This window comes from Rhinatrema bivittatum, chromosome 5, assembly GCF_901001135.1.
Source record: "Rhinatrema bivittatum chromosome 5, aRhiBiv1.1, whole genome shotgun sequence".
Taxonomy (NCBI): Eukaryota; Metazoa; Chordata; class Amphibia; order Gymnophiona; family Rhinatrematidae; genus Rhinatrema; species Rhinatrema bivittatum.
Window position 1 is genome coordinate 77123343 of NC_042619.1, and position 22947 is coordinate 77146289.

At 42.8% G+C, this 22947-nt stretch overlaps 1 protein-coding gene across 2 annotated transcripts in view; it reads right to left on the reverse strand.

Annotated features, from left to right (window-relative positions):
- Nucleotides 1–3413: 3413 nt before the first annotated feature.
- Nucleotides 3414–22947, reverse strand: part of RDX (radixin) — a 117364-nt gene continuing 97830 nt past the window's right edge. Inside the window, exons 11-14 of one of the 2 annotated variants that reach the window (XM_029602488.1) lie at nucleotides 15872–16032; nucleotides 15363–15455; nucleotides 9457–9711; nucleotides 3414–5114 (exon numbers count right to left, since the gene is read on the reverse strand). In XM_029602488.1, coding sequence (XP_029458348.1) covers nucleotides 4950–5114; nucleotides 9457–9711; nucleotides 15363–15455; nucleotides 15872–16032 — 674 coding nt within the window. In that variant the 3' untranslated portion in view covers nucleotides 3414–4949. The remainder of the gene's footprint in view (nucleotides 5115–9456; nucleotides 9712–15362; nucleotides 15456–15871; nucleotides 16033–22947) is intronic. The other variant, XM_029602487.1, reaches the window with a different exon arrangement.

A 22947-nucleotide genomic window follows, 5' to 3' on the forward strand; every position in this document is an offset into this window, starting at 1 on the left:
GACGCGACCTGGGGGCGGTTCGAGGGCTCGGCCACGCCCCCGGACCGCCCCGGGCCGAAACCACGCCCCTGGGCCCGCCCCAAAACACCGCATCCCGCCCCCAAAACGCTGCGCCGATTTGACACGCCCCCCGACCCGCCCCCCTCGAAAAACCCCGGGACTTATGCGAGTCCCGGGGCTCTGCGCGCGCCGGTAGGCCTATGGAACATAGGCGCACCGGCGCGCAAGGCCCTGCTCGCGTAAATCCGGGCGGATTTACGCAAGCAGGGCTCTTAAAATCCGCCCTTTAGAGAATAGCCACTGCAATTAGCAATGGTAACATGGAATAGACTTTAGTTTTTGGGTACTTGCCAGGTTCTTATGGCCTGGATTGGCCACTGTTGGAAACAAGATGCTGGGCTTGATGGACCCTTGGTCTGACCCAGTATGGCATTTTCTTATGTTCTTATGGACCTGAATGTGGGCCTATAGGAGGTGCTTTGTTAGATAAATGTGTGATCAATTAACATTTATATTTTAGGAATTCCTGATTTAGACTCTGCTCCTAAAGGCATGATCAAGTTTGTACCTTTGGGAACATTCTATTGAATAAACTCGCCACTAATGAACCCGTTTCTATGTCAGGAATTCTTGAGCTGGACTTTGATCCTGATGTGCCAGATCATGCTACTGTGACCCTAAATACAGACCCAGTTATTTATTTATTTAAATTCTTTTAATATACCGATGCTCAAGACCAGGTCTTATCGTACCGGTTTACAATGAACTAGGGAGAAAAAACCAGTTGACCCTTTAGGATGCCCCCAGCTTGACCCTGGTGGTGGGGAAGAGGAGAGGGTGATAAGGCAAAAGGAGTTGCAGCCAGCCTTGAACTAGGGTCTGCTCAATCTGGGGTTATGTTGTGTGTAGAACCACAGAATACTTCTGAGAAATCCCAGGCTTAGTCTACTGATAAGTTGGTGTATGGCCCCCTCACCCCTGAGGATCCTGATTAATTCTCAAGAGATTCAAAAGGTATGCTGTGACACTTGGAAAATGATCCCAGCATTTAGGTGGTCAGGAGACTCGTGTCCAGGTCAAGGTCCTTTTTTATTTTATAACCTGTTATCTTGCTGTTGCTTAATTTTATGCTCATAGTTCTCTGTTTCACTGTAAAACCTGTTTCACTGCATTTCGTTTATTGTGAACCGATGAGATGTTCCCAACGTTCATCGGTATATAAAAACTACTAAATAAATAAATAAAAATAAGTGACAGTGGAAGCCCCTTGAGCTCTTAACCCTGGGTTTTCCTATGTTATGTAATGTACTGAAGCTCTGTGTTAAGTCTGTAAGGAAAAGTTGTCTCAAATATTGTGTGTCCATGAAGAGGATCTATTGTGGAAACAGACCTGAACTGGATAGCAACCTTGACTTAAGTTACCTTTTGATTTGTACTTGCAGTGCATCATAAATTAGAGGATGTTTGTTATTGTCTTATCTACTAATAAACCAGCATGGTTTGTACTGCAGTGGCTCCCACCCTAACACTCTGACATGTAGTCATTGGGAACTATATGAGAGGAAGGATCTACTCACATTGTGTTCATTTTGTTCAGTAAGTGATGTCCCAGTCAAATAAGCAGTTTTCCCAATTACAAAACTGATTTTCTTAATTATTAAATGGCTGAAGGTGTCAAAATTATATGTTACCAAAATGTATTAATCATCAAAATTAATATACTAGTTTTTGCCAGTGGTAAACAGAGCTCTCTATATGTCTGGTTTTTAGTACATCACGTGACGCTTCATCTTATACACAGTTTCTTACTGGACTATCTTATCCATCTTGAAATATCTAGCTAGGGACACCTGAAAGTTTTGACCACATTGACACATCCATCATGCAAGTCCACCTACTTGAGAAGCTACTGGAAAGCATCCTGGCAATCTGGAATACCTACACTAACTATAAACTTAATGCAAGCAGAGAAAGGTAATGTAAGAGAAGAATACAAGAAATATTAGACATCTACCGTCTAAGGAATCCTAATCAGGCCTCTCAGGGACAATACTCAACACAGCTAATGACAATTTTGAGTAAGTTACCAGAAAGGCCTTTTGTGTTGAAGGTTACTATGTTATACCAAAACTAATTTATCCAAAGGTATTAACAACCCTGACCGTTAAAGTGATCCAAAAGTAATTCATAGCTGCCAGTGTACTGAAGCAAAAAACCTTATAATTAAAAATCTGCATACAAGGGCAAATGAAAAAACAAATGATTTCAGAGGCAATAACTGTTTATTTTATTGTTAAACAAATGTCAAAAATAGTTGTTGTAATTGTATACTCATTGTACAACAAAAAAACATGTTAAGGGAAAAAAGCATTTTGAAAATTTACTTAACCAAACTCCAAATTAAATATTACCTTAATGTCTCTGCACTTAAGTGCTCCCTACTGCTTGTGAGGGCAGTTACAGACATAGTGGTTGTGAAAATTTGTTATAAATGGTGATTCTGGCTTAAAAAAAAATACATTGCACACTTCATAATAAATGGATTAGATCCATTTGAATTCTAATCTATATGCTTATAGATTATAGACAGCAAAAATGGTAACTGACGGCGTTTTCCAGCACCAATAACTAGTGCACACATTTCAGGACTATCTTATAATCCCCACTGGAAGCACAGTATCTCACCTGCTATGGCAAATTGCTCTAACACTTTGGGGAAAACCAATGCTCATGCTTCAAGGCAGAAAGCTTGTGGGAAACAAGTTTGCTGTTATGATGTACTACAAACCTAAACAAACCTCCACAAAGTGTTCTGAAGCATGTGCACACCATCTGCACACCAGTACTTTCAAGGCTAACCAGCCATTTGCACTCTCATGAGACCAGCATTTTAACTGCAACTTAAATCTTGCTCTTTTCATGATGCATGACCATATTTATCTTTTAACTCCGCAAAATTCAAATAGCATGAACAGAGCTGTCCAGTAGCAACTTAAAGCTATTGTGCATGAAAATTAATTAAATGGCAATTTTAATAATATAAATGCAACTTGTATGGGTGCATAATACCAAACAGAAGGTAGCTGAACCATCCTCGGAGAAAGTAAGGCTTTTCCCTTCTGAACAATAAGAACTAGAAAACATTCAAGGCCAAGGTATGTGCAAGACAAGCTAATTTTTTTTTTTATCAGCTACTCGATCCCTAGATATCTCCTTCTCTCAGAGGTTCAAAGAAAAACTCTACATTCCTCAGAGCACTTTAAAAGGTTTGTGTCACAAACAAGCAATAGAGCTTACTGTTACTTTAAATAAAAGACTGTTGATTTTAGAAATGTCAATACCAGAAGACCTGTTCTTTAGGTAACAGCTATGATGGTGAGAATCTAATTAACCTGATTATATCCACTGTTATCTGAAAGGTCTACAGAGTGTATGGCTGCTCCAAGGAAGCAGCTTAAAGAATCTAAATTCTGAAACAAGTGATTTTTTTTTTTTTTTACACAAATAAGTGTTGCATAATCATGACTCATGAGCTTCTAAAATACTGCCATGATTAAGTGAAGCTTTCTTTTAAACATACTTAATTTAATACCATTGATAGAATCACATCGCATTAGAAACAGACATCAATGAAAAATGAGGCTGCAAGCTTCTTTGCGTGAAGTTACGGAAGTGCCTGGTATGGGGGTATCTGTATACACATTATCAAATATAGAATTAATACCCTTCACGAAGATGGTACAGCAGTGATCATTTGTAATTGTGCGTGAATTGGTATTTATCTATAAATATAGATATCTATACACCTAGGTATACCTATATATAGATGACTACTTAGAAATAGACACAAATTATATATCCTATTCTATTACAATTTAGCTCAACAAAGGCAGTTAAGCAGTATTTAATATTAGAAAATGTGTTAAAGAAAATATTAGAGACTCCACTTTCTAAGGTTTTTGTACTGATGTATGATGAAACCTAACAACTAAGCAGTTTGTCAGGTGTTTGAAGGACCTGTCATCAAGTGTATAGTAGTGAGGTAGTATACTGTCCCCTCCATGGGACTGATGTTTTCATATGCTCCCTTGCCAGAAAGGTCTAAGCATTCCCAGAAAGCAATTTCAAAGAAATGAAATAGATTTGAAACTTTCATATCCATTATTACTGCATCACAGGGGGTTAGGCAAATCTGGTTCTAAAGTGCCACAAAGAGGCGAGGCTTTCAGGACATTCACAATGAATATGCATGAGATACAATGGAGGCAGGGCATGCAGATATACTTCATGCATATTCATTGTGGATATCCTGAAAACCTGACCTGGTCCTGGCCCTCCACGAGCAGAGTTGTCTACCCCTGACCCCATGATAAACTTTCACCGACATACATGATTATGTATAATCTTTGCAGATAGTGTTCCACCAAACACAACGGTGAAACAGTTAGCTGCTGACCAAACCTTTGTGAACAGGCAGGCAGAGAAAACCATCAAGGATGACGGGACATGAAACACCAAACATTTCTGCTTAAAAAAAAAAAAAAAAATTACAGGGGGAAAAATATCAGCAATGTCACCTCTATTTCTCTGCATAAAGTAAAATGTCACTTTACAGTACATCAAACACCACAAATGCTTCAGTCTGTATCTATAGGGGGGAAGGTTCAACATATTAAACCTGCAGATTGTGTGTGAGTGTGAGCCATCAGTTAGTGCCAGAGAGGAACCAAAATAATGTGCATAAACAGATACGAGAGATGATAACCCATTGCCCTACTGCTGAACTCCTCTTTTTTTTCATTTCACAGTTTGTCTTTTCAATCACCACAGTCAAACTGGTACAAGTGCTTTGGCAAGGTGGGGGGGGTGCAAGCTTTCAGTTCTGCAAAGGCCTACTTTTTTCTCTGTTGGTGGTTCAGCTTTATGAAGGACACATGAAAATGAACAGCTCACATTGCTTCAAATTCATCAATACGCTGCTTTGTGTTGCCTTGTCGGATCTGCCGCAGGGTCTTGTACTTATCGCGGCCTGCTTTGACATTCTCAGCGTGAAGGACATCGTTTTGTGTTTTCTTAGATTCATCTCTGGCTTGAGCTAACTCTGAACTCAGGGCCTGTTACAAAAAATGATTCTGGTTAATTACAATTAGTTATCCAGTCTCTGACGTTAGGTGTTAACACACAGCAGTTCATTTTACACCTTAGTGCTAAATAGTTTCCCAGATGGTAGTTGAAAAACCAGAAAATATTTATGCTGGTGACGCCAAGCTCTAACTCTGAACCAGAACTGTCATACAAAATCCAGTTCCAAATCTCAGTGTCACCTGGATGTCCCACCCACACTTTAAACTTAATGTGGTAAAGCTAAAACTTCAAATCTTTTCTCCCAAACACACTTTCTCTTTCTCTCTCTCTCCATGGAAATTACTACCAGTCTCCCAGAGCTCTCTGTCCACAACCTTCGTTATCTTTTCCTCTCACCCCTTCTCTGTGCATATCCAAACACTGCTAAAACATGCCGTTTCAGGACTGCTTGATGGCTCTGTGCTCTCTCTTTCACAGAGGTCAGGTCTTTGGCTCTCTCGTCAGTGATATAGACCTTGGCCTGAATCAAGTCTAACAGAGCTCTGATGAACTTCAAATGGGATAATGGGCAGAGAACATAAGAAATGCCATACTGGGTCACATCAAAAGGTCAATTAAGCCCAGCATCCTATTTCTGACTGTGGCCAATCCAATCACAAGTACTAGTAGGATCCTAAACAATAGATCCAATTCTTCTTGCTTATAACCAAGGATAAGCAGTGGATTTCCAAACTCTACATGGCTAATATTGGTTTATGGACTTTTCCTGCAGGAGCTCGTCCAAACCCTAGCTACACTGTTTTCACCACATCCTGCAGGAAAAAAAATTCCATAGTTTAATTTTGCACAGATTGAAAAAATATCTTCTCCAAATTGTTTTAAATGTGCTATTTACTACCTTATGGAGTGACTCCTAGTCCTAGTACCATTTGAAAGGGTATATAACCATTCCTTGTTTACCTGTTCCACCCTACTCATGATTCTGTAATTCTCTATCATATCTGCTCTTAGCTGTTTCTTCTCTGGCTGAAGAGTCCTAACCTGTTTAGCTTAACTTCATAGAGGAGCTGATCTATCCCTTTTATCATTTCTACTTTTACTAGAGATAGGATTTGGAAATATTTATCACAAACCCTAGTAACTCCAACATCTGTGCAGAGATCTGAAATAATCCTTCTACTTCTGCTTGAGACATGCTCCTAATACCCCAATTGTAGGGAACACATACACTCCCAGCCTGGGCAAAATAGGTTAGCATGGCAGCAAGCATATGGTGAGTGTACATGAAGCTGACATTAGGCCAAAAGGCAAGATATGGGATTGGAATTACCGAGTCCTTACTACAAATCCTGTGACTGGGGTGTCTCTGTGAGGTCCAGAGAACATACTCAGTTTCTATGCTGTTTTGCAGGAGTCAGAGGTTGTTGCTGCAGTCTCAAATGTTTCATAGGCTAAAAAGACCAGATGCATTTCACACGCCTCCCTCTTTGGTGATAAGAGTAAGAGTCATCTAGCTTCTTCTATGGGACAAACTGAGTGGAAGTTTGTACTTCATTCAAATAACTGGTCACGTAAAACTGGTTGCTCTCTATGCAGGAGGCAAGCATAGCTTTCTTATGAAAATGCTGACAAACCATCCAAGATCTGGTGCTCTTACTTTGACTCAGAAGATGAGTGCTATAAGATTTGAGAGAGTGACTAGCAGGAGGGGTGGGGGTGGAGGGAAAGGATTTGTCCATATTCTAAGGCACATTCTTTTACTAAGAAGCAGCTGAAAACCATTTTGACAATGCCTGGCCACCAACATAGATTTTAAAGCAGAATGGGACAGGCACAGAGGATTCTTAGATGCAAAAAAGTGGACACAGTGGAAGCATAACTTAGAGTTATGAGTTAACGTGTTAGAATACCCTATTTGAACATTTCAACAATGAGTGTTTGGGTTGCCAGAATGAATGGCAAAGTGGGTAACATGAAACGTTAGAAGTCCTAGCAGAAATGCAGGCAATCATGCAGCTGGGTCTGCCTGGCAGCTACAAGTACAAGGACTTTTAATTACAAGTACAGTAATAACTAGAAGTCCTAATTGAAATCAGGTGCTCACGTAATCTGGTTTGTCTAGCAGGTTACTCAGGGGACACTGGAGCCTAGATGTTATTATAAAGCTTTATGGCTAGACATGGGAAAGGATGGGTGCAAGGTTTGAATTAAGTAGGGAATTCTGTGTGTCTGTCTGCCCAAAATAATACAGTACAAATTCAAAATAAGAAATACCTTACACACCATCACACTTTATGGTGTGAATGAAGGGGGGGGTGAAGAAGAGAGGATTTATATTCAGACAACAACCAACAAGGACTGAATTGCACAGGCTGGGTAAACAAATAGGAGTGGGAGTAGCTTGCTTATTGCAGCGGTTACTACCCCTAACCAATTAAGCTAAATACTTCACTTAGATGCAGCTCCAAAACTGCTCTCTACATCAATGGCAGGGGGGGGAAGGAAATCAGAACCAAAAAGTTACCAATAAGAGCTAAGAGTAACAGATAAGTATGAGAAAAATAAGAGTGAAAGCTTGCTGGGCAAACTGGATGGGCCATTTGGTCTTCTTCTGCAGTCATTTCTAGGTTTCTATGGTTGGCAATTGGATAGTACTAATTGGGCACTGTGGACAGAAATAACTGGGTAGACTTGGTTGGCTGGTCTTTACCTGCTGTCATCTACTATTTTACCAAAACATCACTACTCCTTATCCTTATGCAGTAAATTTAACTCAATAAGGTCTCTGCTGAAAGTAGTAATATTCTTTTTCTTCGTTATACTGTCTTGGTACAATGTCCATCAGATAAACAGCAGCTGTTAAGGTAAATGGGTGGGCCCGCAGCACAATTAACGGAGCCCACCTTTAACGGCAGCGAGCCCAAATGCAGAGCGAGCGGAGGACGCGGGGGTTGAGGGAAGGAGGGAGCCTGGCGATGGACGACCACAACCCCTCCCCCAATTTTTCCCGCAGGCATCACTCACCAGGCGCCACGTTCCAGCAGACGAGGGGCATCAGAGGGAGGGGAAGGGCACAGCCCCGGCCGGAGAGCTGGGTCCTGACGTCATCGGGCACGCCGGCGGCGCCGTCTGATGACGTGCCATGCCCCTTTAAAGGGGCTGAACACACGGCAGGCAACCCCTTTTGCCTGAAAACGCACGACCTGGCTAGACCCACCCACCCTCCCCCAAGTTTTGGCAATTTCATGCAAGAAAGTGACTCATGTTAGTTAGAGTCAGAATACGTATTTATTTGTTATGTTTTTGTCGCAGCTGATGGAAGGCCGGTACCCGGGCCGGTTGGGCAGAATTACAAGCGGTGCTGGTGTCATCGCACAACAGTATGGTAGCCGATGGCGCCAGAAGGCGTAAAGGCGACGGCCCCCTTGCTTGGAACACGGCGGGGGGCCTACAGAGAGAGGCTGCCTTGCTAGGAACAGGCGGCGGGCAGCGGAACACAAAAGCCCTCGGCTCGGGTAGCCAGAAATGTTAACATGTTATGTTTAAAATAAAGCTGCGGCCATTTTTACCCAGAGACAGTCTCAGCGTGATCAATAGTTCAAAGGTTAAATGCAAAGAATGTATTAGAGAACGGATCTGTTATGTATGACAGTATGACGGGAGCAAGAAGGTGTGGCAGCTGCTAACGTTAAATATTTTGGCAATCTTCAATGAGTACTGATGGAAAAAAAAGAAAGGTGTTGCTGTAACTGCTGCTTGCTAGATGTTTATTTCAAAGATAACCCTGATCAAAAATCATAAAAACAAAACACCTTCTGTTAGCCAGTTTGCATCAATATGATTTCTTTTGCCTTCCTGGAGTTTGCAGTATATTTGTAAAGTAGTAGGCTTTGACTTACTAAATGGCAGATTTATTTAGTCATAACTTAAAAGAATCTGAAGACATGGCATGCACAATAGTTGGTATTACTGCTGCTTTTGGGAGATTATGTAGACAAGTAGTCATCATTCAGGCAGCATTAGTTCAATCATTCTCTGTTTGAAGACATTAAGAAGAAAATATCTATTGGCAATCCTCTTCTGTCACTCAAGGATGTAGAATTTCATTAAAAAAAAAAAAAAAAAGACAGAGGCAATAATCTTAGTATTGATGATTTTGGGAAACATTTTTAAATGGAACTGACAGGATACAAATTCTCTCTTGACACACTGCCACGGTTTTCATGGGGAAGAATTTTGGATTTCACCGTTAACGTCTACCCAGTTTATTTTGCTCAATCTCTCCCCCCAGGGCCATTAAATGGTGAATGATAGGGATAACCTAAAAGCTTTTTAGCCAACAATTTTATTTTGCTAATAAAATCTTGTTACCTGAAGCTGCTTCTTCACTCGCTCATTCTTCTGCGTCTCGGTCAGACGCTCTTCCTCACTGCGGTGGTTCATTACACCTTCAGAAGACAGCTCAGCACTGGCTTCTGCACTGTTCTCATCTTGCTCATCATGCTCATTGTCAGTTGGAGAGACAACAGGCAGTGGAGGAGGTGGAAGGGGGGGCGGGGGAGGTGCAGACATCACAGTTTTCAGCTCTTCTTTGGTCTTTTCCAGGTCTTCCTGGGCTACAAAGGCCTAAACAGAGAGCAGATTTAATGCTCAAGATGCACTTTAACCATCTTCTATATATGCTACACTATCTGTGAATTAGCTTTCTATACTGTCCAATACCCAGGGTTGCAAATCTATTTGTTACCAGATTTCACAACAATGGGGCCGATGCAAAAAGCTGAGTGCGAAAACTATGCGCTGAATTTCAGCACAGTTTCCTAATGCACTAGCTAATTTTTTTTAAAACTCCTGATGCAGTCAGCTAATATGCATCAGGAGTTAAAGCATATAAATCAGAAAACGTGCACAGAAAAGGCTTAGCACACAGATGTGATCTGCGGTAATTAAGAGCATTAGTTATTTTACAAAATGTATAGCCTGCATGCTCCAAAGTTTGCAGCGGGTAACAGTACATACAAAATAGATAAAAACAAAAAAATAAGACTATAAAATCAATCAATGACAAAAACAAAGAACAAAACAGGGGACCTTGGCATATCTTTTGTTGTGTGCCTACCTTATAAAACATGCTTTGTGTGTGCTCAAGAATGCTTTCTGCGCATAAATCCTGATTACAGGTCCCGGGGTCAGAGCTTCAGCTTTTGCCCATAGACTGACACTCTAAAGTAAATACTCAAATGTATATTGGAAACACAAACTATGTTATATAATCAAGGCATCCTCTTTACAGGTGTTGAGACTGCTTCGATGTTCAAGAATCTGGATATTAATAGGTTGTGTTATTCTTCCTACGTAAAGCATTGGACAGTTGCATTGAATTAAATTACATTCGCCAAGCTGGGAAGGACAACACAACATATTAACGACCAAAAGCGTGAACAAAGCAACTCAATACCTGTAATGAGGTTGCCCCAATTGTAAAACAGACTGACACTAGCACGGGAAAACTTACTCCATCACTGACCAAGAGTAAAGATTTCCAGCACTAAGAAAACCTGAGATAAGCCAGCGAACCTCTCTGTATTGGGGGGTAATAGGCAATGCCTTCATGTGTATGAAATTTCCCTCTTGAGGGTGCTAAGAAGGATGCTCAGTTTTACACGCACATTTTTTGTGAGCAAAAAATTACTGCATCGGGAGTAACATTTCTGCATAAAAAGTGTGCATACCAACGGAGGGTAAAACTGTGCGCTCTGCTGGACATACTTTGTTGCATTGGCCTGAATATTAGTAAATTATCTACCCAATTACAGGCAAAATAATACACTATTTCCTCCTTCCCCTTTACCACATACACAGGTGAACCGTACTCAGCAGCCAGCACCAGACCTACTCTAACGTTTTCATTGGGAACTCAGGCTTTTCATTTTTGGTCCAACTACAATCTTTTTTCCTCCTGGACTTATAGTCCAATCTGCTCTAAATACTGCACACCACTATGCTGACAGGTAAATTGTGAATTGAGCACTTAGGGCCTGTCACTTACTACAGTTATGTTTTATCCTTTTGCTCTCCTGACATTCCAGTACCTGCAGCATTCATCTATAGAAAAGATATGGACTATGGTGTGGAAGTCCAGAAATACCCTTAACTATCCACAGAATTGTACCAGGGGATTCAATTCTACAAGTGTTCTCAATCTCAGCAGCAGGAACTTAAAGAATCCAGGTCTAATCCTTTGCCACTGTACTTTCAGGATACTTTGGTTTATCTGATATAGGTAAATGTGATAGGACTGAGTAATAAGGATATGGATATGAGCAACCAGTCTGAAGCAGATGGAATTCTGCTACTATCCCAGCTAGAAGAAGAACTACTCATTCAACTCATTATTAGTCTCTCTAGTTGGGAGGTTCAAATCCCAAGAGTCACAGTTAAAAATAAGTTTGTGGCACAACCACTATTTATGAGGTTAGATGCTACAAACTGACCAGCATTAAGCAGGGAAGCCCATTTAAGTGAGGAAAAGTGGAATAGACTACTACCGTATCACAGCTAAAGACTCCAATGGATCAGGGCAAATAAAGAATTAAGATAGCTGAGACACAACTACAACAGAGAGAGTGGTGGATTCTTTGAATGCCCTCCTAGAGGAGGTGGGGGTAAACAAAAACATTAACCAGATTCAAAAAGCAAGGGATAAACTCAAAGGATCTTTACTGGTAAGAGAATGGTAATGAAGCACTGGATTATGTGACAAAAGCAATTGGATTATGTGACAAAACAATAAACTGGTTCAGATCCTACTACCTAAACAACAGGTTCTTTCAAGTCCTTCCTTCTTTCCTAAGCGTCGCCACCACTACCACCATGATTTTGGTGGAAGTCCGAGGAGCAGTAGCTAGTCCGAAGGGTAGCACCCGGAACTGGTAATGATGGTCCAGTATCGCAAAGCGTAGGAAGCGCTGATGGTCGTGGTGGGCTGGGATGTGTAGATAGGCTTCAGATAGATCCAGTGAAGTCAGGAATTCTCCCGGTTGTACTGCCCTTATGACTGAGGGTAGGGTTTCCATGCGGAAGTGCAGTACCCTCAGGTAGCGATTGACGGTCTTGAGGTCCAGGATGGGCCAGAACGTTCCCTCCTTTTGGGGACGATAAAATAGATGGAATAGTGACCAGTATTTTGTTGGTGCGTGGGCACTGAGGTTATTGCCTTTAGGCTGAGTAGTTTTGTCAGTGTGGTTTCCACTGCCGTCCTCTTGGAGAGGGAGTGGCACGGTGATCTCACAAATTTGTCTGGAGGGATGCTGTGGAAGTCCAGATAGTATCCCTCTCGAATGATGGTTAGGACCCACTTGTCCGACGTTATCTCGACCTATCTTTGGTAGAAGAGGGTAAGTCTGCCCCCTATGGCTTCTTCCCTTGGTCTGTTGATTCTCATTGTGGGGTGCAGCCGGGGCCTGTACCTGAGCCGGCTCCCCTCTTGCTGTGTCTGTTCCGAAAGGACTGGGCCCTGCCAGTGGGGCAAGGTGCTTGGTATGTGTTTTTGTACAGTCTAAAACGCTCGGCTCCTCTGCCCTTGGTTCTTCGAGGAGAGGAGTGCTGGTTTCTTTTGTTCTTGTCCTCCGGTAACCGAGGTACTGGGGATTCGCCCCATTTGTTGGCTAACTTCTCCAGTTCTCTTCCGAACAGGAGGGAACCTTTAAAAGGCATTCTCGTGAGTTTCATCTTGGAGGTCGCGTTGGCTGACCAATTTCAGAGCCATAGTTGCCTTCTGGCTGCCACTATGGATGAGACGCCCCTGGCTGAGGTGCGCACCAGGTCAGAGGTCGCATCCGTGAGGAAAGATATTGCCGGTTCTAATGTTTCGGCGGGAGTGGTTGCGTCCAGGAGAGGAGCAAGCAGGCACGTGTCACAACAGCACAGCAGGAAGCGATCTGCAGGGTCTTTGCTGCGACATCAAATGACTGTTTAAGGATGGATTCCTGACGTCTGTCCTGGGCATCCTTGAGTGCAGCTCCTCCTTCGACTGGGATGGTAGTGCACTTTGAGATAGCGCAGACCATGGCGTCCACTTTTGGGAACCCTAGGAGTTCTTTGGCCGTGGGTTCCAGGGGGTATAGGGCTTCTAGGGCCCATCCTCCTTTGAAGCTGGCCTCTGGGGCAATCCATTCCAGGTTAATCAGTTGTTGTACGGCCTGCAGCATTGGAAAATAGCATGAGGCCTGATGGAGACTGACAAAAACTGGGTTCGTCTTTGGCTCCGCCGTGGTACTTGTGCCAGGAATGGCCAGCGTCTTTAGGCTCAGAGACACGAGATCTGGTAACTCGTCTTTGTAGAAGAATCGCATCATGGTTCAGTATGGTTCCATCCCTGGAGGGATTTCCCCTTCCTCCAGGGAGTCAGGCTGTTGCCCAGAGGTGTGTGTGTCCCCTAGAGGGAGGCTTATTGCCCGGCTAAGGCACTTCTCGGGGGGGGGGGGGGCAGAGAGGGGCTTGGAAGGTCTTGCACTTCTGGTGGAGACTGTGGTTGTGTCGCAGGCAGTACCGATTTCACCTGGCAAGGCTTGCAGCCCTTTGAAGAATTCTACCCAGGAAAAGGTTCCTGGGTCCATATTGAGTCCAGTGGAGTTCCCCGAGGAGACCATCTGAGGAGGGTCTGAGCCGGAGATACAGAGGTCTGGGGTACTATCATTGGTGGAGCCGGATTCCTCTACTAGCTGAGGGGGGCCTTGCTTCGGTTCCCAGAGTCTCTTCACACTGCAGGAATGGGGCAGAGGCCACTTCGGGTTGTGCAGTTCTTAGGTGGCAGGCTGGGCAGAGGGCTTGTCCCTTGGCTTTCTTGGCCGGTGGTGCCATGATTTGTGCGCATGGAGTGGCTCAAAACTCGTCTGTGCGCGTAGGTGCGCGCGCCGAGAAACTTAGTTGTGCGCTCTAGGTGCGCCGACAATGTGCGTGCAGGCCGCTATTTGTGCGCTTAGCGGGGATGCGCGCGCTGCTGTGTGCACAGACTTATCTGTGCGCCCGGCACCGTTGTGCGCGCCCCGCTGTGCGCCCAGCTCAATACGGCGATCAAGGGGGGAAATGGTACAGATGACCACGCGGGCAAGATGGCGACCCCCCCCCGGTGGTCTCTGGCTGTGGGGGGAGAGGGAAAATACCTTCACAGCCGCGCTTGGTATTGCACCAGCTGCCTCTCAGCCACTCTGGGGGCTAAGTCCACGCCGGGAACCGGCTACCGGATCGAGGCTTACCTCTGAGGGATCTCGGAAATCACCTCAGGAATTCTCGACTGGGGGAGGGACCCTTAGGTATCACCGCAGGAGAAGCGGGGCTCGTCTTGTAGAGGTAAAATTTTCTCTCTTCTTTGGTTTGGATTTTCTAACAGTGTGCAAACGTGTGTAGTGTCCCTAACTGCTTAGGAGACGGAGAAATACTGAAGAGCTAAGCTTCCTGCACGGGTATATGTAGGCTGACGTCAGATTGAAATATGACTCCGTCTCCCAACTGCTATCAGGAGTACACTATACCCATTGGTCCTGAGTCCATCTGCTACACGCTAGGAAATCAGAATTAAAAAGAGACTCAATTGTATTTTAACTACCAACTTAATCATATAAACACTATTTGCAGACTGCTACTTTAAATATAATTGCTGAAAATCAATACTGAACTATCATTTGGTTAACAATTTATATATATTTACACAAGGGACTGTTGTAGGTATCCAAATCCCAACTTTTAAATTCTCTAATACGATTTAGATCTTTAAAAACAAAAAACCTTTGCCATTTTCACATGTGAGATGCTTTGGTCTCTTCGTTCAATTCATAAACATTTCCAGGCACCTGTGTTTAAAAAGAAATCTTGAGGTGGATGCCGTAACTCTTGGTAGTCATCATGGAAAAAACCACTATCACTACTGCACATTAAAATAGTTTAAAGGTTGGGGATGAATTTAACATGCAAGCAAAATATTAATAACTTTCAAAAAAACATTTCTAGTAAAGTGTACAGGGGTGTAGAGTATGTTAACATATGGTCACTTCACGATCTTTACTCAGTGGAATCACTTGTGTCTTACGAAAACTCTGAAGACATCACAGTAATGGCTCTCAGCTAAAGTGTTCTTCCTGTTTTTGAAATACTATTTTATTGGGTAAAGGAAGTTCTACAGGCCATAACCCTGAATTATGGTGAAATCAGAACCTTAAGCAAATGACTGAAATCCCCACTCCTCTGCAATACAAATGGATCTACTTAAAGTTTATTACTTTGTGCTGCCACTCTGATGCTTCCTCTTCCTTCTTTTTCTTGGCCTCCTCCAGCAATGCAATCTTGGCAGTGAATTCAGCAAGCTCTGCTGCCTAAAACAGAAAAAAATAAGAATCCGAATTCATTTTTATAAAGCTATGCAAGGCCTTGGGCAGTGTGAAATATGCAGCTGAGATCATTACAGGGAAATAAAGATCATTCTTGACCCAGAAAACAGACTAAATTGCTTCTGTAGACTTGTCTCTTGAGGGAAAACTCAGTGCACATACTGTATTTAAGATTAAAATGCTTTCCTGATGTACAAACAATGAAGTGATACAAATTCTTCTTTTGGTACATCAGCAAGACTGCTATGAACCTAAAGGTCAAGTGACCTGCAATATTACCCAAGTAGTAAAATTTAGCATCTGCCCAAATACAACTGCAAAACAATCGTAGTTTCAAAATTTAAGTGTGAAATTCTTGCTAGAATTCTGGTCTCAGTCTCTCTTTAATACAGTTTCCCTACCAGCTGTTCCTGATTCTTCATTTGGTCTGCAGCTTGTTTCGCCAGGGCAGATTTTGCTTCCTCTGCAGATCGACGTTCCTTTTCTAAGCGCTCTGCTTCCTCCTTTGCTCGCTTTCGTTCTTGATCCAATTCTAGAGCTTTCCGAGTCTGGTCTTCTAGCTCTGTCCAATACAAATTGTAGACACCATTACCCAAACATTTTACATTTTGTATAGAGAAGAAAAGTAGAAAGGATAACTTTATATACATAAGCAGTTCAATCATTTACTATCTTAATACCAATACTACCCTAGCTAGTAGTGTTGAAGAGCTTAAGTTGAAAATGGGTAGGAAACAAAAAAAAAGTCACAGTTTTGGATTGTAATTCAAAATCATTAGAGAAAATGATCTAGAAAAAAATACAAGTAAAAATTACCTTGTGAGCCCCTCAATCTCTTCTAGAGCTTAAGTTTTAGCAAGGTGGTTGACTATCCAGGGAGGCAGGAAGATATTAAGAATGCCTAATTCATTTCGCTTTCTACACAGAGCCCTGCTTTTACATTAAGCAAACTTGCTTTCTCCATTGACAAACAGGCATGAATTAGCCATAATGTGTGGAGTCTAAAGCTGAGGGTTGCATTGTAAAACAATTTAAAAGATAATCCAGTCCCACTAGGCAAAGAGTGGCATACTGGTTTTACAGGCTGTTCAGAGCTACTTGTTCAAAGTTACCATCTGAACATGCTGTCCAGACAGTAGTTGGACATGAAGATTTGAATAGATGCCCAAGTTGCAGCTTTCAAATGTTTTCAACTGAAATGGCCCCAGGATAAGCCACTGAAGTCACCATGGCTCTCACTTGATGAGCCATGACAGTCTAATCTGTAAGCCAGCCAGTAAATAAGAGTGCAGACCGTCTGTTAACAAATGGAAGCATCAACTGAACTGACAGATTGACAAGAGATGAATAATTCACTTGCCGTGGCCAGACTGGAGCTACAAGGATTAACCATAGTCTTGTCCTAAAAACACTTTTGGACAGTCCTAGTGATCAGTGGAATCTGTGGATATGCATAGAAAAGACAGATGCTCCAATCTACCACAAAAGTGGCGGAATCTGATCTACAATTGCCTGGATGCATAGAGCAGAAAGTCAACTTTTCTGTTGTCTTCCAAGACAAACAGGTGGATCTTTGGCCTTCTCCAGTGACTAAGTCATCTGTGATTCCTTGGTCTAGGGAACACTTGTATAGATTTAAAAATCTTCTGAGGCAATCTGCCAACATTTTCTGGATTCCTAGAAGACAGATTGCCTGGAGATATCATTATAATGTCCTTCTCATACCCAGATTTGGAGGGCCTCCTGGCAGAGGGCATAAAAACCCATATCTCCCTGCTTGTTTATGTAGAATATGGTCATTTGGTTGTCCATCTGGATCAAGATTCTCTCTGCTGACAGAAGGTGAGAAAAAGCCCTTAGGGCCGGATTTTATTATCTACGCCCGATTTTATAACATGCGCGTGCAGCCACGTGCATGTTATAAAATCCGGGGTCGGCAAGCGCAAGGGGGTGCACACTTGTGCATACCGAGCCCTAGGGGAGCCCTGATGGCTTTCCCCGTTCCCTCCGAGGTCGCTCCGAAATCGGAGCAGCCTCTGCGGGAACTTTCCTTCCGCCCCCCGCACCTTCCTCTCCCTTCCCCTATCTAACCCGCCCCCAGCCCTACCTAAATCCCCCCCCCACCTTTGTTGTCTTATTTACGCCTGTCTTTGGGCAGGCATAGGTTGTGCGCGCCGGCGCGCGATCTCCGGGCCCAGCGGCAGTGGAGAGGCCTCTGGCCATGCCCACGCCCCGCCCATTTTTTCAAGCCCCGTGACTTACACGCATCGCTGGGCCTATGCAAGATAGGCTCGGCACGCACAGGAGTGGGTTTTCGGGGTTACACGCGTAACCCTTTTAAAATCCACCCCTTAGAGCATAGTAGATGGCTCGCAACACCAGGTGGTTGATTTGCAGTTGACTCTCCACTGGAGACCTCAATCTGTGTGTCCATTCCACACAGATGTGCATCCTCCAACCCTTGGTGGAATATCGGCAGTCACTTGATGCAATGGAATATGCAATGCAAGATCCACATTTAGAACTAATGGATTCATCCACCACTGAAGCGCTATTCTCATTCCAGGAGTGTCAGATTTGGCAGGATAATGTTTGATAAGAACCGATCCCATTGTCTTCAGAAGGCCCGATGAAGGCCTTGCATGTGCAGATGAGTCAGGGGAACTACAGGCAGCGCAGCAATCATTTGACCTAGAATGACAGGACTGACCTTTCTGATGCTCAATACTGGTGAAGGAGACCCCTTACGAAGCCCATCAGCAATGTGGCCTTTTTGACAGGAGAAGTTTTCTTCTGAAGAAAGTCTATTCAGTCTCCTATGAAGTGAATTATTTGAACAGAGACCAGGCTTGATTTGGAAGGGTTGACCAGGAATCCCAGGGATTCAAGAAGCCATACTGTCTTCGAGAGACTCTAGAAATCCTGATGGGGATAGCTTCATCACAAGCCAGTTGTCCAAATATGGAAACATGCAGACTTCCTGTTTACAAAGCTGTGCCATCACTACTGCAAGGCATTTTGTAAACACACATGGGGCTGCAGAAGTGCCAAAGGGGAGCATCTTGTATTGGAGGTGGGTGTCCATTACAAATATGAGATACTTCTGATGGCTGGTGTATGCGGCTTTCAGATGCATTCAGTTGAAAAAAAAGCAAGAATTGTCTGGTGGAAGTTCACCTTGAACCTCTCCTGCACCAATAACTTGTTCAGTCTCCACAAGTCCAGAATAGATTTTAATCCCTCCTAACTTCTTGGGTGATCAGGAAATACCTGGAATATAATCCCTGGCCACAGTCCTGAGGGACAAATCTATTGCCTTCTGCTGAAGGAACGACTCCACTTCCAGCTGTGCGGACTGAGAAGGGTTGGAGCTGAAGACTAAAGCCCACTGGGTCAGAGAAGGGTGAGAGAAGCATAAGCAGTAGCCATACTCCACAATCCTCAGGACCCACTGGTCCTTGGGAAATAGAGAAATTCTGAGAGGAAGAATTGAACTCTTCCCATTAGCAGAGGAGCACTGCATATGTCGAGTAGTGCTATAATAACATTAAGTAGTAGGAAAGGAAGATCTCAAATTAATCAAAAACTGGTGTCCAGCTTAGGCTGTATCTGCTGCTGAACCTTGGGAAGACACCTTTTCATCTGTTGACCTCAAGGCAAGCAGTTGCTGCTGAAGAGTAAAAGGAACATGATATAAACAAGCAGAATGGACAGTTTTGGAACAATGGACATTTGTTACAGAAACATTGGCATTGCACAGGAGTTGATTGGTCCTCTATCACAGCTTACAATGATTGCAAGGTGGTTTGATGCTCTTTAAATCAATGGCACTGTCTCCTGTCAACGAAAAAACTTTCCTCTGTACAGGGCACATCAGCAAGATGATCATGGACATCTTCTCGGATGCCACTTGCTTGCAATCATGCAAGATTCTGAGCTCCAACAAAAGTTGCCGAAGTCCTGGCCATGGTACCAAAATCTTTGTACACAGAACAGATGAGGCGCTTCTCACATTCCTCCATTGCTTGCAAAGGTCTGTTGAATCCAGAGGCTTTAACTTCTGTATGCATTTGAGGAGACATTGCACTATGTAAAGCTAGTCAGTCACAATCCCAGCACTCAGCCTGGAAACCTGAATAAAATGTTCTCCCTCCCATCCTTAAACCCTTTGGTCCTTCCCAGGAGGCATGATGGAGTGATCACAAGTGTGCTTAGCATGTTTCACTGGTGATTCCACCACTATCGACTAGTGTGGTAACTGGATGACCCCAAAACTTGAGGGAGCCTGAAATCCATTTCAAATCCAGTTACCAGGCCTCTGGTAGGCATTATGCCATCTGCCATATCCTCATCTGAAGTCCTTAAGGAGCTTGTGAACCGGGAGAATCACACAATTCATTGAAGGATGAAGAAATCTGAAGATATCTGTCCTCGGGTTCTTTTCATTCCCGACACTGATGGGCAGCATCTTCGCCAGTTTATCCATGACCTTGGAGTAGCAGAGATCCTCTGGAGGGGAGGATCTTTGGAACTCTTCTTCAGAGCCCTTTGCCTGAGGACTTATGTCTCATATGTATGCAGATATTTAAGAAATTGCTAAAATCTTTTTTATTTGCACAAGAGTTTGCATCTGGAATTAGACTCCTCTTTTTTCCCTGTCCCAATTTGCTCTTCTTTTCTAAACCTGTCCTTTAATGGTACTGTTACATGAAAGCAGATTTTTTGCATTTTTTTTTTGTTATTGCAATGCCTAGTTAAGATTTATTGTCCTATTATTTTTAGTGTTAATTATACTTATTTTCTGAATGTCAAACAGTGAAGAGACAGAAAATATTTGTTTTTAAATACAATAAATATGTATACAGAGGCAGGTCTGGCAAGGGATGTGAATGAATCCCTGTAAAATCTTCCTTCTCTCCTGACCACGAGGAAACAGTATGCCACGAAAGAGGATAAGAACATAAGAACAAAGAACATGCCGTACTGGGTCAGAGGTCCATTAAGCCCAGCATCCTGTCTCCAACAGTGGCCAATCCAAGCCATAAGAACCTGGCAAGTACTCAAAACCTAAGTCTATTCCATGTTACTGTTGCTAGTAATAGCAGTGGCTATTTTCTAAGTCAACTTAATTAATAGCAGGTAATGGACTTCTCCTCCAAGAACTTACCCAATCCTTTTTTAAACCCAGCTACACTAACTGCACTAACCACATCCTCTGGCAACAAATTCCAGAGTTTAATTGTGCATTGAATGAAAAAGAACTTTCTCAGATTAGTTTTAAATGTGCTACTTGCTATCTTCACGGAATGTCCCCTAGTCCTTCTATTATTCAAAAGAGTAAATAACCGACTCACATTTACCCATTCTAGACCTCTCATGATTTAAGACCTCTATCATATTCCCCCTCAGCCGTCTCTTCTCCAAGCTGAACAGTCCTAACCTCTTTAGTCTTTCCTCATAGGGGAGCTGTTCCATCCCCTTTATCATTTTGGTCGCCCTTCTCTGTACCTTCTCCATCGTAGCTATATCTTTTTTGAGATGCAGCGATCAGAATTGTACACAGTATTCAAGGTGCGGTCTCACCATGGAGCGATACAGAAGCATTATGACATTTTCTGTTTTATTCATCATTCCCTTTCAACTAAGGAGGAGACTCCCAATAGTCTGAGAGAGAAATCTCTGGTAAGAACTCAGAATAAACAGAGTCCACCATTCCTTTCTGCTTGGGAGGGGACTCCCCTGGAAAAGGAGAATCCACCACCTCATGTTGAGAACTTTTTCCCAACTCCAGAAGCTCTTGAGCAGAGGCATGCAAAGGTGTGGTACTTTGGACAGCTCCACCATGTGGGAAGATTTCCTCTCTCTTGGATAAGAGGGGTTCTAATTTCCCTCTCTGGTCTTCAGGGCTTAAGGCAACAAAGAAATTCTTCACTAGCTCAGACAGCTTGACCACTATGGGTTGGGAAACCCTCTGTGCTGGAGTTGAAAAAGTCATATCCTCTTTGGAAACCCAGATTAGTTCATTCTTGCTAAAGGCCGTCTATACCGCTGTGGATAAACACTGTAGTGGCCACTGCCTCTACCATTGCACCTAATGAAACACAATTGTGTGTAAATATCAAGTTTTCATGTGGCCTCCATTCTCACTAAATGTAACCTGTTTATTTCAATAACAGTTTTAAATGAAAGGATGAGGATTAAGGTAAAGAAACTGACTTCAAGTCAACATACAGAATCACATTTAGTAGATGGTTCCTGTCTGGTACCAAAAAGATTGGTTGGAACATTTGGAAAAATGTTAAATATATAGAAACATAGAAATGACAGCAGAAGAAGACCAAACGGCCCATCCAGTCTGCCCAGCAAGCTTTCGCACTTTTTTTTTATCTCATACTTATCTGTTACTCTTGGCCCTTAGTAACCTTTTGGTTCTATTTCCCTTCCACCCCCGCCATTAATGTAAGTTAGGGATGGTAGGTTTCAAACAACCTGCATAGTATCAAAGTCTATGTGTACTCTGTAAAATACTTGAGTATTGGCAGAGTACACACACATTCACTAACGTAAACATACACCTCCGCTTTGGAGGTAGTAACTTATGCATGTACACTTGCATCTACACTTTTTAAATCAAGAAGTATGCATGCAAGTACTAAGCCTTAACTATGACCTCAGGAATACCTCTCCTCAGTATTGTATTTTTAATCTTTTGTTTTATATTAGATCCTTTACTAACATTGGAGAAGCAGATATTACTGGTGGTAAGAAATACATTTTTGAGGCTAAAACTGATCAGGCAGTTGAAATTGTTTTTGGGATTTAATGCATTAAAAAAAGGTAACTTATACCTAAGTTGTATTTCAGACAGACTACTGCAGTGTGTTACATTTAGGGTTGCCTGGTAAAGTGATCAGAAAGTTTCAAATAATACAAGATACGGCAGCACACTTGATTACAAACAGTCCACATTGGGTTCCAGCAGGCCCTTTGATTAAACAGCTGTATTGGCTGCCTATTGTGTAGTGTTGCAAGTTTAAAGCATTGACATTGGCGTTGCTGATTTTGAAAGGGTTGTGTACGCTGCATGTTAAAAATCTTATTCAGTGCAGAATTTAAGAACAAACAGGTCTCAGCTTCATCTCCCATTGGTAAAGACCTTCAGACACAATACAAAACTGGGCTTTTTGAGCAGTAATCCCGAAGCTTTAGAATGAGTTACCATTAAATGAGTTGTTGAAATTCTGAAAGGGATTAAAAACATGGCTAATGTCCCAGGGATGAGGGTTTATTTTATTTATTATTTATTTAACACTTTTATATACTGAAGTTTGTATGTACATCACTTCGGTTTACAAGGAATGGATAGAGAGGAGGAAATGGAAGAGAAGTTACATTAAACAAAATAACTGGTTGAAGAATGGAAGGTAGTAATAATAGAAGGTTAGGAGGATAGTGGAGGAAGGATAGGCAGAGAAGA